Below are 18,430 nucleotides of genomic sequence, written 5' to 3' on the forward strand. Positions count from 1 at the left end.
AGCAATATAAAAACAAACAATCAATAAATATATTCTATATTTACAATTTTAACCTTTATTTTCAACCGAATATTCCACGCCAAGTTCGTCATGTGAAAAGCATATTTACTAATTAATAACCGTTTATTGTTTTTGTTTAGTTATTTAGACAAGCGAAGTTTTATCATACTTATCTAAACTAAATTAAAGATGGTTTAAACTTTTATTTTAGCTATGAACAAAATAAAACAAAATAAATAGAAGAACAGAAAACGGGAAGGAAAGTTAAACAAATGCTCTTAACAAGACGAAAGAAAATCCGATTTGCGAACGCATTTGAATAAGACGGCATTTGAGTTGGGAGTATTTTTTGTTGTTTTTCGTCTTACGATGCAAAACTTCGTTTTTGATAGTATTTATATACTGTAACGACAATGACATCGTCGTTTCGAATTTTCTATTTCTGAAATAGAAATAGTCTTAGATACTGATAATTTCAATAAAAGATAGATACAAAGGTTTTTTATTTAATAATAGGTAACTTTTAATATTTTTTCCTTTCTTGCGTTTTCGAAATAGAAGCAGATCTGAGAGCCGAGATGGCCCAGTGGTTAGAACGAATGCATTTTAACCGATGATTTCGAGTTCAAACCCAGGCAGGCACCACTGAATTTTTATGTGCTTAATTTGTGTTTATAATTCATCTCGTGCTAGGCGGTGAAGGAAAACATAGTGAGGAAACCTGCATGTGGCTAATTTTAACGAAATTCTGCCACATGTGTATCCCATCACCCAACGCGCATTGGAGCATCGTGGTAGAATATGCTCCTAACCTTCTCCTCAAAGGGAGAGGAGGCCTTAGCCCAGCAGTGGGAAATTTACAGGCTGCTAATGTAATGTATGTAATGTCAATCTCCAGTGGCTGTTGCCATAGCAATAGGAGTGTAAGACGAACCAAAAAACACACAAACTGCTGTGATTTCGTTCGCCTGAAATTATTACATTTCATATAAACGAGTCGCCTTTGCACACTTCTTTGATAATTGTTTAACTAATTCAGAAACTTAACTCAAATTTGCTCACCAATGGAATGCATCAGACCAATGCAATTCAAAAGCACACATTCACAGCGTTAATAACGTTTTCCTTTTTTACCCCGTCGTTGCCAACATAGTAAGAAAAGGTTTATACATCTTGCCAAGATAGTTTGCTCAAGCGATCCCGTGCCGCCCCCGAAAAGACGGAGTAGGTACCGCTGGTTTTTTAACTGGTATTCCGGTACAGTTGGTGTCGGTTAGTCCAACATGGCTCTCACATAATGGGGCTAACACATAAATGCGTTGTTCCAGCGGTAAAAAATAGGTTTGGACATCTTTCAGTACCACTATCTATGGAGGAAAATTACGACTTACCATTACTTGATCTATATATTCTCTTATCTTCATAATTTTGTAGTCAAATTACTTAATAACAGAAATAGCTACTAACTTTTTAATAAAGAATAAATCAAATTAACGTTAATATGATTAAAGAATTATAAAAGAGCCCATTAAATACGATATGCCTTAAAGCAATAACGAAAAACCTTGCTCCAAATTACTATCATTAAGCACAGTAATGTAATAGCGATTATAAAGCTCATATACGCCTGAATACAAAAGAAATCCTAGTCATATCATAACTCGTTAACGAAATGGACGAATATGAAACGTACTAATTACAACTAGCGATAAAGCAACAAAATAGATAGGTACAAAGAGAACCTAATTACAAAAAAAACTCATTTATAAATTTTTGGGACAAGGGGCAATATAATTTCAATCAAAAGTAACTCTTGTACCAGAATAACAATCGAGTCGAATCAGAATCTATCGATAATATTTATATAAGTTACAGTCATCGTTACACCATTGATACAATAGAAACCATAATATATTAAAAAATTACTACGCAGATTTTTCAAAACAGCACGACATTCATTAAAGAATATAATCAAATTAAATTGAGGCAGCAAAAATTAGGTACATATTATACATACATATTTTGTTTGGTTCGCCTGTTAAACTTAACTCCACGGGACCCCTTTTAATTGGGTAAAAAAGTTCAATAACCCATTGTGCAACCAAAGACATGTCTGACGACATGGATAATCATTATAATTGGGCGTTGCTTATTACGTGCAATATGAAACTCAGTTTACACTATGAACTACATCAAACGTTTTATACATACATTTGTATGGCCTATAAAATTAATTACGATTTTTTTTTTAATTTACAATAGAAATGGATGCCCATCCATACTTGGTGGTTTTATTTGGGTTTGTGGTTTTATGCAAGCCGGTCTGGGTAAGTACCAAACACTCACAATATATATTCTACGCCAATAAAAATGCTAAGTATTGTTGTGTATTTGTTAGAAAGGAGAGTGAGCCAGTATAACAACAAGCACAAGGGACATAACAAAGTCAAAGTCAAAGTCAAAAATCTTTATTCAATATAGAAGTGTTTACACTTGCTTATTGGTAGTCAAAAATCTACCACCGGTTCGGAATTTAACACCCCGGACCTGAGAAGAACCGACGAAAGAAACTCAGAGGGATATGAAACATCTTGGTATCTAAGATTGAAGGTTGCTTCGTAGTTCGTACCATATTTATCAAAATCGATTTAATTGATCAGCCAAGGCAGCGCAACAGACACACAGCGCTACTTTCGATTTTCTTATATTAGTACAAATGTACGTTTTTACTATTACTATTTTAATATACATGTAACTACTAACTATACATTTGCTTTATTTATTGTGCTCCCTCCCACAAACTACGCAGTTGGTCCTATATAATGATGATGCCGCTTGTTGAACCTAATGTAATAAATAAGTAAATAAAAAAATCTTTACTATCAAAAAATCCATGACCATGAAAATACATTTGTGTGCATGTATTTTCCGAGGCTTTGACGTATTACTGTTTGGCGTAAAATAAATATTTGATACAATAAGTAATTTAATAGGCGATAAAATGAAAATATTCCTGCTCCTCCTAATATCTTCGTTAGTTATTTATTAGTCAATGTACGATTAAGTAGTAATTTTAAAGCCTTCACATAATATTATAGCTACTTTACCTTGTTACCTTTAAATATTTTCGACAAAGATTCCTCAAACGATCGCCACGTCACTTTATTTCACAAATATGGTGTTAATCGGAAATTCGGCCTCATTGTAAACTCACAATACCTTCGACATCATCAGTATAATGTACAAATAACAAATATCGCCTCCGTTTGTCGCACAAAGCGTGAAAATCCAAACATTTTGTTGCCTCGTCACCTTTATAACCGATTACGTTTTCTTCAATACAATACTTACAACTTGGAAATTTGTTGGATATGGCATTTTCATAATTTTGGTAATTTTACAACAACCCAAGTAGGAATTTAATCTTTAGGTAGTAAGAAGAATAATTTGCTTATAGTTTCATCACAAAATAATACACAAAATAATCAATGATTTGTCTCTAAATATATATGAATACTCAATTAAATCTTTACTATTTCAAAATGTTAATAATTAAAGAAATAATGTAATTGAATTTACTTTTGTTTATTTTATTTGTATTTTTATTTCTAAAACCTCTCTAAAATTACTGTCCTATTTTAATTATTTTGCTCATATTTATAAATATTTTTTTGGTTTCATGATTTTGACGAAAAAACCGTCAAATCACGTCGATTAGTGGCCGATGCTCTACGGAGCTCATTGTTACCGTCACCACAATACTCCAAACGATCTACACCGTTACACAATTCAATACTGCCCGATATAACGTCGTCATTTATACGTGTCAACCCTTAGGCTATTTAAGGGAGTAATAGGAAAAACTTATCACATTTATCTATGGAAATTCGGAAAGAAATCATATACTGAACTCATAGTAGTATAGCATTTCGAGAAATCTAAAAAAAAACCTAAATATGTCCTGGATGTAATCAAATTCATGTTATATAAATTCTTAATTATATTAATAGTTCAAATTTTATTCGTTTCAACGATGAATTTTCAAACAGAACCTTTAGATTTATCGACCAGAAACAAATCCAACAAAATACTGAACGTTATAGATTTGAAATTCCTCGCTGGACTAAACGATCACTTGGTGAAACTCTATGAACGGACAAGTCTCGTCGACAAAAGAAACCCTTCGTTGACGCAAAGAGCCTCGAGTATGAAATCAGTGCTGCCGTGTCAAGTGTGTCTGAAGACGTTTGACCGCCCTTCGTTATTGAAACGTCACATGCGTACCCACACAGGTAATGTGCAGAACCGCAGTTTTATTTTAATGTAAGAATTGATAGAACTGATTTAATCGTAATAACCATACCTACAGCTTTTCCGATTTCATCCATTTCTTACAATTCATTCGAAATTACAATTATAGTATTGGTGTTATTTTGTAAATTGTGATGAATAGTTTTACAAATTCGACTATATTGACTTTATTTTTGTTTTTCAAGGAATTGTTCTACGAATATATAAAAGTCGGATTTATATGTAATATTAATGAAATTAGCAAAAATTTTGTATTCTACATTTAATAGTTTCTCGTATTATTTTTAATTTTTGTATTATTTTTGCAGACTCATAAATATGAGTATAAATAAAAAAAAGTAAAATCATAAACATAAATATGTTGCACATGAACTTTTATCGAACAAAGAAAATGTAATCCTAAAACTTAAACAATAATGCTGTCTAATAATAAAACATACAGGAATAAAAGATACACCATAGACACGGACTACATATCTGTGGAGATACAAATATTTAAAAAAGCTCTCTCTTCTAAATTTGATATTAAATTACTTTATTTCCAGAAATAGCTACTAACTTTTGAATTAAGAATAAAGCATACTAAAAAGTTAATAAGGTTAAAAAAAAAATTATATTTGAAAATAGATTGTTCCTATTAAATTATAAGAATAACTCTTGCCTTATACGGTATAAATTATTCTTCTGATTTATTCATGTCTATTTTCCTTGTATTACTATATTGTGATACTTATCTTCATTCATACGCACATATTATATGTTTATATTTATAACGGAAAAAATACAATGCTTGAAATCCTAAATAAGTCACCCGCATTCCTTTTTTATGTAATAAATTATTAATTATTTTTTAAATCTTATTTATCACGACATTAACGCTAATAATTCACCGTTGCCTCAACAGGTGAAAAGCCACATATTTGTAACGTATGCAGCAAAGGCTTCAGCACATCAAGTTCATTGAACACTCATCGAAGGATTCACACTGGTATGAAAGAAAAACTATGTTTAATATTCGAATTCCATTCAATACAATTATATACAATGTTGCACGAAACCAATTTATTTTTTTTAAACATCTATAAAACTATCGTAGTCAAAGTCGAGTATTATGTTACATACGTCGTACGTTTATCATCAGGGTTATATTCCAAAAATATGAATATTATATTCAAATTCGGAAAAAATTAGATCATTAATTTTTAATTATCTACTTACCTTGTGTTGGTCCATCTTGGAGTCAAAAAATGTAATATTTTATACAATTAATTGCCTCCAGATATTGCGCTTATCACAAGTTTACACGCTTATTTTCATATTATTTTACTCAGTATCTGCTAATTAAGAAATTTTCCATAAATTATCATTTTTTATTTTTCGTTAAATGGTAAAATATGGTCCGTTTTAAAAAAAATATTTAGTGTATTGTTATAGGTTACGTCGTTTTAAAGACAACAAGTCAAAAAACTTTGTGAATAAATATGGTATATTCTAATTAATAGCAATTATTTCACAAGTCGATATGTGTAACGATAGCCGATTTTTAATCTTTCACAAACACGTGTCCGAATCTATATACCTGAAGGTTACTAGGCACATAAAATTATTCAGCTCCATATGTATGTATTTTAAACGTCCAGAAATGAATAAATAAGTATGTATTGAAATAAAATATTTCCAATTTAATTTTAAAACATTAACACTACTAAGAATCATTTAATTTAAGATTACAACACTTATTTTTTAATATTATGTCTAGTCCAGGTGTAAGAATAAAATAGTCTCCTAAATGTATTGATTAATCGAATAATTGAGTTTATAACAGTTTAATAAAGTCCGTAAGTTTGAAATAAGTATATAAGTTGGAACAGAAGAAAATATTCAGTTTTTCTTACAGGTGAAAAGCCGCATAAGTGTCCTGAATGTGGAAAATGCTTTACAGCCAGCTCTAATCTCTACTACCACCGAATGACGCACACTAAGGTTTACATTTTATTATTCTTATACTCTAATCACGTTTGTATACATCGGTATATAACGGGCCGCATAGTATAGCAATGTGAAGGTCTTCTGGTATACTGTAAAATATATTTAAACTATCTAGTCAAAGATAGTGTGATAAACAACCAATATACTTATATAAAGTTTGTTTTCTCCTTTTTTATTTTTTAAATATATGTTTATTAATTTATATTGTCAATAGAAAAAAATATCATTATTTAATATATTGTCAAGATTGTTGTTGCTAATAAATTAGGCCTTTGCTCATGTAAAAACTGGGAACCGGGAAAAAAGTGTTTCCAGACCAATACAAAAAATAGAATACTTAAGGTAGTTGACAGAACTGACTATAAAATACTTCCACATAAAAATCGAAATTTAGATGGTTATTAATGTAAAAATGTGACGTTTCCATAACCCGACGTTACAGAACCAAACAAAAATCTTTAATTTCAAGGAATATGAGTAGAGAGAACAAGTTGTAAAGAAGCTTGTAAAAGCACTATTTATACGCTATCTCAAAACGATGATATTTTTAACTTAACGCGATATTTAATTTCGTTACACTTAGTTGAATTTTATCAACACCAAAAGCGTGTGCAAGACTTCAGCTCTAACATTTGATCAAAACTGGTTTCAAACTTAATTGCTTGCGAACGATGTTTGTCGCCAATTATCTACAATTGAAATTAAATAAGAGTACATAATAAAACCTACTGATTATTTTCTATAACATACTAATTAAGACGTTACCTTTCCAGAACAAGCCACACAAATGCACGTGGTGTACACGTTCTTTTCCCACGCCGGGAGAACTCCGTGCTCACGTCGCATCCCACGCAGGACAAGGTAGACAATCTTCAGGAAATGTCAGCAAACATGGCGACCTGTGGCCCTTTACAATACCTCAGACTAGGTTCAAGCAATTGCACAACAATTTTAATGAATAAAATTTTTTATATAACACATCTTTTTGTCGTACCATAATATATCGTACCTACTAATTATTATAGTCGTCTTTATCTACATTTCAAAATGCATGTAAACCGAGGAGGCTAATTTTTTGCATACCGTAGTGTAAAGTAACTTATAAAAAAAAGCCAAGAGCTATATAGTATAACTAGCTGTTACCCGCGGCTTCGCTCGCGTAGAAAAAGAATATATTTACAAATTTACTTCAAATATTACGTTAATGTAAGACCTCTTTGTATACCACATTGGTGTGTATTTCAGCCCTTAGGGTAGAATATCCAGAAACGCTGAAATGCGAATCAACGCATTTTTAATCGATAGCCCAAAAATAAAATTTCATGCTTCTAACTTTAAAAATGACGGGCTTCCAGACTAATCTGTATACGAAATGTCAACACCTATTTTTCCCCTTAGGCGTAAAATATCCAGAAATGCTTAAATACGTATTTACTCATTTTTAATCAGTATCCCATAAAAAGTTTCTTGTTTTTAATTAAAAAAATGTCCGACTTCCATAAAAACATTCATCTCTTATTTCACCCTCCTCAGAGGTAGAAAATCTAGAAACACTTCAATACGTATTTAATTATTTTTAAACTGTATTCTAAAACTAAAGTTTCATTTTTCTATTTTAAAAAATGACGGACTTCGATACAAATGTTCGACCGCTATTTTACCCCTTTAGGGGCAGAATTTCCAAAATTCCCTCCTTAGTGGGTGTCATGATATGTTAGTTTATAAGTGTGCAGGCTCAAAAATATCAGTTTTATGGTCCTAGTTCTAAAAATAACAATACTTTCAACAACTTACAACCTTTCATCCCCCTTTTCAACCTTTTACAGCACTTTTTTCCAGTTGAAAAGTACCCTATGTCCTTTCTCAGGCTCTAGACTATTTGTGTACCAAATTTCATTTAAATCGGTCCAGTAGTTTTGGCGTGAAAGCGAGACAGACAGACAGACAGAAAGAGTTACTTTCGCATTTATAATATTAATATGGATAATATGGATTGATTTAATTTTGACCAACAATGAGAAAATTGGTAGCTTTTAATTAGCTAGCAGTATACTACTAAAACAACACTCACTAGCACAACAAAATAAGTGTCAATAATTTAGTGCTGTCCACGCGTGGGAACAAATAAAAAGATTTATTCCTTTTTAATTTGTATATAACAGAAATGACTAACTTAACAGTATAAATTGAGAACTTAGTGAAAAAAAAATATCAGAGTCAATTATCATCAAATGATATTAATTAAAAAGTAAGCGCTCAATTAGAGCTGGCCATTTATGAAGACAAATATAAAAAAGTATTCCTTTTTAATTTTTAAGTGTCAAAACTTGCTTATTAAACACTATGAGCAGGAAACTTGGTAAAAAATTGTTCCTCTGCCCAAAGGTGACTTAGTAGTAATCGCTGCATTAGTGATAAAGGCACCTATAGCATCTATTGTTAATTCCTAACTTATGTACCTAACCATGTAACCAAAGTAGCTATGTAATTATTTTCTTAATTGGCGTGCAATAATGTATGACTTAACAGACAAAATTTTGCGTTTCTGGTAAATCGTATATGAAGCTTTGTGAATGATTTATTTTAGCGTAATACATTTAGGTACACTTTTTGTATACATACACCCAACCGATCTTTTTATTTTATTGCCACTGATCACACTTTTGACCTTTCTTTAAACAAAGCGACGGACGACTAATACCAAAATGTCCCAAATGGGGAGTTTCTGAGTCTTCGCTCTTCAGCTTTAGCGCCGTAGTAACATTTCTGCTTCTTTTTACATGTATAATATAATTTCTTGAAAACATATAAATGTAAGTTTAAGCTGTTTTTTTGAAGATTATCTGCTATAAGACGTTTGTTTCTTCATGCGACATGCGACATGCAAAGCTGTTCACTCACGAAGACGCCCCTCCCCCTGCGTTAAATATCAGCGTATATTAACAACTATAATCTAATCTAGATTTTTTTATGTCTTTATTTTTCTTCTTTACATTAGTTATCCTACGTACTCTTGTCGAGCGTCACTGATACTAATACACGCCAATAATTTCATTAAAAATCTAAATTTAAGCCTACTCGATTTTAGAATATAGTTTCATAAACATTGTATTACATAAAAGTAAAAATATTGTGGGCAATTACCCAGTTTTTAACGTTGCGTATTAAGATTCAAATCTTTGACGCGACCACAATAAAAGACAAGAGAGCGATAACTTTCTGGCCTCTGCTGATCTTAACATTGTAAGTAGAATCTGTTTAATCTGGTTTTATTAAGATTAATTAATTATTTATTAATTATTAATTTGTTTTTGAAAATACTTTATATTAAATCTTTGATTATTTAACATTGCATTAAATTAACTATATAGTTAAAAATTTAATGTCGTAACTATTTCCGAATATATTTTAAGTAAAATTTTCATCATAGTTAGTACATACCAGATTTTTCGCAAAGGATGATATTTTACATATAAAATATTACAGGATGTAACTAAATTAAAAAGTCAATTACATAATAATAATTAAATATTTATTCATCATCATTCTGTTTAGTTTTCTTAATTAAATCTTCGTCGAGATCTTTATCGTCATCAATTTTCCTTTTCTCTCCCAAACTAACATTTTCATTAGCTTCAACTTCTTTATTATCTTTGCTATTTTTATCATTTCCGTCCTCGTGGTAGTTATTCTGCAGCGCTTGATTGTCACTCGATGTGTCTACCCTCAGTAATTCTCTGAGAGCCATTGTGGCGTAACAACTCGTGGGTAAAGTCATAGTTAGGAGCAGGGCTTTGTATTTACCATCTGAAAAATTACAATCCAATTTTAATCAAGTCTATACAATCGTAAACAAATAAAAAATATAGTTTAATATAAAATATATTTTAGGAAAAGAAAAATACATTCAACTGTATATATGGGATAGAGCCGAAATGGTTTCATTCCAATGGTATTCTCTCGTAACCCGCATTCGAGCAGCGTGGTTGAATAAGCAACAAACCTTCTCCTCAAAAGGGAGAGGAGGCCCTAACCCCACAAGGACACATTTACTACTTTTATATGGGATAATAATCATAGAATACCGTCCGCGGGCGCGCTGCGGCCGTCGAGCAGGTCGCGGTCGGACAGCAGCAGGTCGTGCGCGTGGTGCGCGTAGTGCGCGCGGCGCCACTCCAGCGCGCGCGGCCGCAGCGCGCAGCGCCGGTACCCGCCGCACATGCTGTAGCTCCTGTACAGTGATAATAACTTATTAGCCTAAAAAGCAAATGTTACAAAGATAAGCTTATAATAAATATATATAAGGTAACAAAATAATTATCATTATTTATTATTGTTTTCGTGTTTATTTATATATACCTGTGTCAGGGATTGTATTCGGGTTTTGTTTATGTCGAGTACATAGGAAAAAAATATTACTTCAGACACTGGCTAAGGTTTGTAGTCATTGGCAAGGCTCTTGACGCTATGACAGGCACTATTATCTTATTTAAGAAATTATAAAACGCAAAATAATAAGTTTATGAAAAAAAAATATGTGTATATGAGATTTTTGACATGTAGTTAATTAGCACAGGACGAAAATTTTAAAAGCAAACTTACTTATACTTGTGTTTCATGTCCAGTTTCAGTCCATCTTTCTCCAACAGTTCCTTATAATAATCTATCATGTTGGGTGGATATTCGACACTATACCCGGGCAGCGGTAGTACGATGTCGAAAATTGTGTATTTCCCGCTGTCAATGTCCTCTTGGGTCAAAACCTTTACCGGTATAAGCTTTTTAGCTGGAGTATCTGTTTGTTCTGCTGGTTTTTGTACATCATTTGGGGCGGTCGTGCTATCTTCGGATGGTTCGTCATTTTGTAAATCTGTTTGACTATCATCGTTATCGGATTCTTCCTCTATTGCTTCTATAAAAATAATATATATATTGAAAAAAATATAAGCCAATTTCAAAATAACTGTTTAATTCTTTCTTATATGTATGTATGTTCTATTAAAAGGGATAATGTTTACAACTCAATGACTGAATAATGTAAACAAATCAAAATTGGTCTCTTTTGTTTGACATTAAATTTAAAAATGTGGATGAACCCTGTTTAAGCTAAGGATGTAAGCTAGGTACCGTACTCGCACAGTTCAAAACAATATCCAAATTTAATACTTTATATTTAAGAATGTTAAGAGCCACTGATCAATAGATTAGAGCCTTTGATCTTTAGCGGAACTTATGAGAAATGGACAAATAAAACGAGGAGTAATAAATGCATAGTAGAGTACAATAGTAGTGCAAGGACTCGCTAACCGTCCGCGTGCCCGTGCGCCGGCACGAGGTCCCCCACGGCGGCCGAGCGACCGGCGCGGCGCAGGCGCTCCGACACCACGCGGTTCCAGACCAACGACTGGTACGAGTGGATGTACAGCAGTCTCGCGTTGCGCGCGACCTGATGACATTCAATACTTACATAATTGATGATAGCGGTACCGAAAACCTTTTCAATCGGACGTCACAATCGTTGTCATACAAGGAATGTAGCTTGCGTTATAGAGAGAAAATGAAATTGCTCTAAAGATCACCTTGTCTAGCGCGCCGAGTAAGTCGTGTGGGCGGAGCGCGAGCGCGCGCAACACTCTCGCCTCGTTCCCGGCGTTGCGCGACACTCTCGCGAGCGCGGCGCGCGCCCCGTCCGCGCGGTACGCCGACAACACGTCCTCGCACTCCGACAGCATACACTCGATAGCCTGCGGGAGGGGATTGTATATTTATTACTAGAGCTTCGACAAATCACATCAAATTTGGTGTTCATGTCATTGGATCTCGCGAAAAGTAACTTCGATATAATAGGATATCGCACAATTTTTTAATGGACAACAGAATTCAACTTTGTCATACGTATGTACATACATCATAAAATTATTACTCAAAAAAATCTTATTAATCAAGTTTACACAACAAAATAAAATGTACGATAGCTTATTTTGTATAAAATAATTAATACTATTGTAATGTCAATATTCTATGAGTGAATAAAGAAAGTTTGTTTACACTTGAACAAACTCTCCCAAAGAATATCCTATTATCGTCCGAATATAGCCTACCACTAAAGCTAAAGCCTATAATACAACACTATTACACTTTGCTTTAAACTCACATCCACTTTAATTTTACTGTCAAAGCTCTGATAACAACATCGGAGACATACAAAACGTAATTGTTTTTATGAAAACATATTAAATACCATTTTATGTATAAGTATCCTAGACTAAATGTTTATGCAGTACAAAGATATAAATCAACATACTAAACACTTACCTCTTGAAAATTCCCCTGTAATAGTTTCTTTCCTATCTCGTAAGTCGGCATGTCGATACGGGACCCGAACCTCTGTAGTCCGTAGTAGTTTATAAAACCGTTCTTCTGTAGTAACGTGCACGCATTATCGATACACTCGTCTGACGCCGTCACGTTCCGAAGACATATACGGAACCTGCATTGACAAAGAAACGAACGAACTCATTTATGTCTGAATATGGGCTGGATCGAAAATTAATTTATACAAAAAAAAAGAGAAGCCAAAATCCTTAATTTAATTGCTATGAAAACATTTTCTAGGTGACAGTGAATCTAGACAACACCAAAAACTTTTTAAATCATTATATCATCTCATGATTAAAGAACTAAATTAAAGTAAAAAAAAGCTTACACATTTCCCTTTAACATTCCCAATTTGAGGTTATCATTGCTGAAGCTAAAGTTCCCGACTCGGATTTCCCTCAAGTCCTTGCATGCGTTGACTATCTTCCTGGGATCTACTTTACGCAGACTGAACCATTGTGATGTCTTCGCTCTTCTATCTTTGGTACCGGCGTAACCGACCATTGACGGCTTTATACTGTAATGTAATCAAAATATACTTTATCCAAAAGTGTTCACGCAAGCAATTGAATCGTCCAAGCAACGGAAAAATAGTTGCTTTGCTTTTATTATTATTACATAACAGAATTCAAAATATTCCAAGACATTCACTTATATTGAAAATGACTCTTATAGTAATAATAGTAATTTAAACTAAGAGGTGCAGCTACTTTCATAATAATATCACCAAAGTAATAGACAATTTTTTTTCCGAAACATGCTGCATCTTGCATAAGTTTTATGTACAAATATTGTTGTAATGTTTTTTTTTTTCAGTCTTCTCATTTATTAGTAAGTATAGATTACATTGCCTTTTATAACATTTTCATTAAGTTAGGTCATATGCTCATGTGTCATATGCTTAAGTGCACATACGTTTTTTTCTTTAATTTTTAAGCTTGAGTTCACTCAAAACATAAATAATTACAGTAATATTTAAAAAAATTAATAATTACTTTAATCTCAACCGATCTGCAATACGTTGTGCGGCTTCCATAGTGTCACAGTTCTCTTTATACACAATGAAGCGAACATACTCTCCAGGCCACACCCACTTCACTCTGTTGTCTATACGCACTGTAACAAAGTATATCTTATCTTACTATATATTGGAAGGTTACACATACTAAAATTGCGGAAGATATACATTCACCACTGGGTTGATCGCTTTTTGGAAGCTCACACAGATCTCGCAAATTCGGCAATATAACTTTCTTTGTCTTACCTAGATGCAAATTATATTTAGAGATAAAAATAATGTTCTGTTTACCATTACCTTCTGACAAGGTGCTGCCAACTTAAAAAGAACTTTTTAGGGATGTGATAAATCTAAAAATGTAATATAATGCGATAGTAAATGAACGAGCTAAAAGATTATGGTTTTACAATCTTAAATGTCCACTTAGCTACCATAACCATTTCATGGAATATCAGACACAAAAAAACGACCCATATAAAACAAATTCAGAACAGTTGTGTAAACTGCATAATTATACGGCAAGGTATACTTTAATTTTAGACATTTTTTGTCACCATAAAATATTGAAATAATATTGTTTTCTGCCTCGCATTTTAAAATTTGGACTTAAAACGAGTTACACAATACACTGACCTCCTTTCCTATACTTCTCAAAGACAACAAACTTCTTATCATTTTCAGTGATAGTGCTACCAACAATGCTTTCACCAAAAGCTTTCTTAACTGCATCATGAATCTTAGTTCTCTCTTCCTTTGACATGCCAGTAACATCCACCTAAAACATATCACAATTGAGTTTCGAACATTTTCATATTCATAATTCAACATCACTTTACAAGGAATCACTAGGACAGCCAACATGAAATTATATCAGAGGCATTCCGAGTAAACTTAAATTGGAGATATATTAATAGACAGAGTGATTAGTTAGTGATACATTTAATAATATTTTTAGAAGAGTCTCTTATCTTATCAAATGTGACTACTTATTATAGTTTTACTTTTGCATTTGACCTGACCACTACCATATATTTCGACACCAACAATTTATACTACGTTAACTCGAAAGTGTGCGCACACTCCGCTAATAATTGTTAGCGTAATATAAATCGATTGATTTAAAAAATTGCCTTTAGTTAGCGTTGTATACATTTGTAACTTCGATAATGTTGTATATTTCTTCACGATTTTATTAATACATATAAAATAACATATTATTTTAAGCAACTTGGTACAAAAAAACCATTTTCATTAAAATTCGAGTTAGCGTAGTATAAATTATAGGTGTTGATTTATTTCTTTCAGAATCTTTTTAAAAAAATAAAACTTTTTTAAAAATGTAATCTTAGTACTTATATTATACTAAAGTTACCTTTTTTGTCAATGTTTTACTCAAACGAGAAACTTTAGTGAACTGCTACTGCCAGTTAAAAGAAAATGGACAACTAAGTATGTTGAAAATAATTATAATGAACAAAATATATATTATAATCACAACTAAATATACTATTAGCAAAATTGTAACTTAACATATTTGTCTAATTGTAATTGTAAAATTAACCAAATAATTCCATATAATTATTCAAATAATTATAAAACTTACTTTTACTGGTTCGAGTTTTTCAGGAGATATAGCCAATTTATTAATATTGTCCCATGTTTCCATGGGAAGGATCTCTAAATTATACTTATTAAGAATCAAGTCTTCATCATCCACTACATCCTCATCTACAGGTGGCTCAGGTGCAGACAAATCAGTAAGTTTGGCAATTTCACCTTTTTCATTTATTTCAGACACTTGAAAATCTGAAAATCTACAATATTAACAAATAATTTTACTATAAATAGTTATACATTTTTTTACACATAATATACAGTAAATTGTGTGTAGTTTTATATTAAGCATATATTTTAGAATGGTATTTTTTAAAGATTTATATTAATATCTTACTAAGTTAACTTTACTATCTAGTAGCAAGTTATATGCAAGTTACACCATGTAAAGATAGTAAACATATCTTTACCTTGATTTAATAATGCCATTAAAACCCTCATGATCACTTAAATACTCCGTAACTCCAATATCTTGTTCCGAGAGCCTTTTGCTAGGACCATCGCGCTTCGTTTTTTGTATCCATTGTTGATTAAATTTTCTACCATCAAAGTTTTGTCTCGGGCCGCCTCGATTGAATCCACGCCAATTAGAACCTCGAAAGCCTCTCTGAGGCCAAAATCCACCAGAACCTCTACCTCGACCATGACCTCGACCCCTATTATTTCCACCCCGCATTTGATTGTAATTCCAATTATTATTCATCCGGTATTTAAAGTTACAAATAGATAACCTAAAATCTAATTGCTTATATATATATTTTTAATTTACTAATTAAACCTTATACATGTGTACATAGAGGTATAAGTTCGTTTATGTATTGAGTTGAATACTATTTTTTTTAGTAATAATTATTTATTGCAGTTGTTGCTGTTGTAACTATCAATAACTTGTTGACGTTAGTTCAACGTTATTTGGGTTGATTTATTTTACATTTGACGCATGTGCTGTTTAGAATCTAAGTGACACTAAAATATGACAATTACGGCTCATTTAAGTTAACGTTAATTAACTAACTACATAAATATAATATTAATTGTTTTAATGCAAAATATATTCCGAATTAAATCGAGTAGATTTGGAAAAGTTCAAGATAAATAATTCACAATATGGCAGTTTTCGATTTTTTACAGATATAACATAAACCTATTACAAGAGAAAAATTACACTAAAGGTACATAAAAAACTTTGATGTTTTCATTTGAATCGGATTTAAAATGTAAAAGTTATATACTGACGACTATGCTGCAAGGTGAAATACGTTTGCCTTTACTTCTGTATATAATACAAGATAATACATTAAATGTGACAGCTTTGCAAATTTTGGTTAAAAATTTGCTGTTGTCAATTTTGACAGAAAATTAGTACAAAAATAAAATATTATTATAGTTCCAAAATTGAAGGTAAAAGTTGTGCGTAAAATTAAAAATAAGGTATACTAATTCACGATAAAATAGAAGCCATATAGAAAAAAGCACCTATTTTTTCAAAATAGTACATTTATATGCAGTACAAATACTTAAATTTTAAATTATATAAATCAATTTTGAGTAATTATATTCTCTTACTATATGTCTTGTTTTAGATGGCTACGAGAACTATAGCAAGTGCGACTGTGCGGGCTGTAAAGAAACGAATGCTGCCTTCTAGAGCAGCTCTTATATTAACCCCATCAGCTGTTCAAAAAATTAAAGAAATTATGGCAAAGGAAGAGGCTAAAGGTTTTATTGGCTTAAAAGTTGGTGTTAGACAAAGAGGTTGCAATGGATTGTCTTATACTCTTGATTATGCTTCTGCTAAAGGAAAACTTGATGAAGAAGTAAAACAAGACGGTGTGACTATTATAATTGACAAAAAAGCACAGTTGACATTATTAGGTATGTGTTATTAATGAGCTGATAATTTCAATATAATTTAATACCAATATTAAAAAGAAACTTGCTTTTGTTTTTTTCACTATAAATAAATTCAAATTTCATCTAAAATTAACAATTAAAAATGAATATTATTCTACTTTATTATTAGTAATACTAAAATAGAATAATTATTCTATAACAAAAATTATCACAACTCTATAACAAAAAGCGGAAGTTGCTTAATAATATTCTAAAAAATATATTAAATATTAATAAATTAGAACATCTATCAATGATATTTTTAATTTTTAGATAATCATGCAGATCTTTGTCTGTATACTATATAGAAATAATATTAAAGACAATGTTTGTTTTTATTTCAAGTATTTTTTTGTCTCATTATAGGAACTGAAATGGATTTTGTACAAGATAAGCTGTCAGCAGAATTTGTGTTTAATAATCCCAACATCAAAGGCACATGTGGTTGTGGAGAATCTTTCAGTGTATGAATAATCCCAAATTAATTAATATGATATAGTATTTTTAAAATCATATGAATGCTTTAAACATACCAAGCATATATTATTTTGCATGGTATGTTAAAAGAAGTGTTCATGATTTTATTTTTAAAAAATCTAAAAAAAGCATTGTTAAATTTTTACAGTTATTTTTTTATTATATTTTATTTTTGGAAAAAAACACACTGGGTTTATTTTAAAGTTGCTGCTAATTTTCTTTTAAATATTAGTTTTGTATATAGATAGATATTGTGTTTTCTTGTATAGAATAGCATAATTGTATAGGTGTAGATTGCTGTATAGCAGTTAGTGATAAGATATCTCATATAATTATGAATTTAGTTAATTGTAAAATACCGTCATTTTGTTTAACTTGTTTAGTTAATGCTTTAATTATAGTAAAGATAATATAATCAGTTAAGAAAATGTAAACCTTGTTTGATTATCACTGACCGCAGTCATTCGTATCAAAAATGATCCCCTAATCCTATGTTGAAAATGTTGTTAATAAAAAATCTTTAAATTTTATAATTTCCTTACTTTGATTGACAGGCCCTAAGATTAGAAGTGTGGCTTTACAATCCAGATATTTAATTCCAATTTTTGTAATTTATGAAACAGTGTGTCAATATAGATTTGTTTTAATAAGGAAATATGAAGCAAAAATGTATAGATTTTCAAATGCAAATATTATCCACAACCCCTCTATCGGTATATACATATGTTCAGCATTGAGAATGTCCCTAAC

At 31.4% G+C, this 18,430-nt stretch overlaps 3 protein-coding genes across 4 annotated transcripts; 2 read left to right on the plus strand and 1 right to left on the minus strand.

The window, feature by feature from the left end:
- The first annotated feature begins 4,033 nt into the window (after positions 1–4,033).
- On the plus strand, positions 4,034–7,262 carry LOC125064329 (putative zinc finger protein 66). Its single transcript, XM_047671304.1, has 4 exons — positions 4,034–4,292; positions 5,216–5,299; positions 6,209–6,294; positions 7,074–7,262. The coding sequence occupies exons 1-4, from the start codon at positions 4,034–4,036 to the stop codon at positions 7,260–7,262; spliced, it is 618 nt and encodes a 205-aa protein (XP_047527260.1).
- A 2,570-nt stretch (positions 7,263–9,832) lies between these two features.
- LOC125064028 (pseudouridylate synthase 7 homolog) lies at positions 9,833–16,268 on the minus strand. Its single transcript, XM_047670800.1, has 11 exons — positions 15,721–16,268; positions 15,300–15,510; positions 14,330–14,471; positions 13,674–13,794; positions 13,007–13,195; positions 12,616–12,790; positions 11,880–12,044; positions 11,608–11,746; positions 10,903–11,212; positions 10,386–10,531; positions 9,833–10,107 (listed from the first exon to the last, which is right to left on the minus strand). The coding sequence occupies exons 1-11, from the start codon at positions 16,011–16,013 to the stop codon at positions 9,833–9,835; spliced, it is 2,166 nt and encodes a 721-aa protein (XP_047526756.1). The 5' UTR covers positions 16,014–16,268.
- Positions 16,269–16,621: 353 nt separating this feature from the next.
- Positions 16,622–17,874, plus strand: LOC125064136 (iron-sulfur cluster assembly 1 homolog, mitochondrial). 2 transcript variants are annotated; one of them, XM_047670962.1, is made up of 3 exons: positions 16,622–16,711; positions 16,894–17,185; positions 17,570–17,874. In XM_047670962.1, the coding sequence occupies exons 2-3, from the start codon at positions 16,894–16,896 to the stop codon at positions 17,671–17,673; spliced, it is 396 nt and encodes a 131-aa protein (XP_047526918.1). In that variant the 5' UTR covers positions 16,622–16,711; the 3' UTR covers positions 17,674–17,874. The 2 variants fall into 2 exon arrangements, with proteins under 2 accessions (XP_047526918.1, XP_047526917.1); XM_047670961.1 differs by having other exon boundaries at positions 16,624–16,741.
- Positions 17,875–18,430: the final 556 nt, after the last annotated feature.

Source organism: Vanessa atalanta, chromosome 5, assembly GCF_905147765.1.
Source record: "Vanessa atalanta chromosome 5, ilVanAtal1.2, whole genome shotgun sequence".
Lineage (NCBI taxonomy): Eukaryota > Metazoa > Arthropoda > Insecta > Lepidoptera > Nymphalidae > Vanessa > Vanessa atalanta.

Bases quoted from the DNA above. Each gene is read 5' to 3' on its own strand.
- LOC125064028 (XM_047670800.1), bottom strand. From the start codon at position 16,013: ATGAATAATAATTGGAATTACAATCAAATGCGGGGTGGAAATAATAGG. The intron at 15,511-15,720 runs GTAAAGATATGT...TTAATATTGTAG, and splicing joins AATGGCATTATTAAATCAAG to ATTTTCAGATTTTCAAGTGT. The intron at 11,213-11,607 runs GTTAGCGAGTCC...TTATTTTTATAG, and splicing joins GGCGCACGGGCACGCGGACG to AAGCAATAGAGGAAGAATCC.
- LOC125064329 (XM_047671304.1), top strand. From the start codon at position 4,034: ATGAATTTTCAAACAGAACCTTTAGATTTATCGACCAGAAACAAATCC. The intron at 4,293-5,215 runs GTAATGTGCAGA...TTGCCTCAACAG, and splicing joins TCACATGCGTACCCACACAG to GTGAAAAGCCACATATTTGT. The intron at 6,295-7,073 runs GTTTACATTTTA...TTACCTTTCCAG, and splicing joins ACCGAATGACGCACACTAAG to AACAAGCCACACAAATGCAC.
- LOC125064136 (XM_047670962.1), top strand. From the start codon at position 16,894: ATGGCTACGAGAACTATAGCAAGTGCGACTGTGCGGGCTGTAAAGAAA. The intron at 17,186-17,569 runs GTATGTGTTATT...GTCTCATTATAG, and splicing joins AGCACAGTTGACATTATTAG to GAACTGAAATGGATTTTGTA.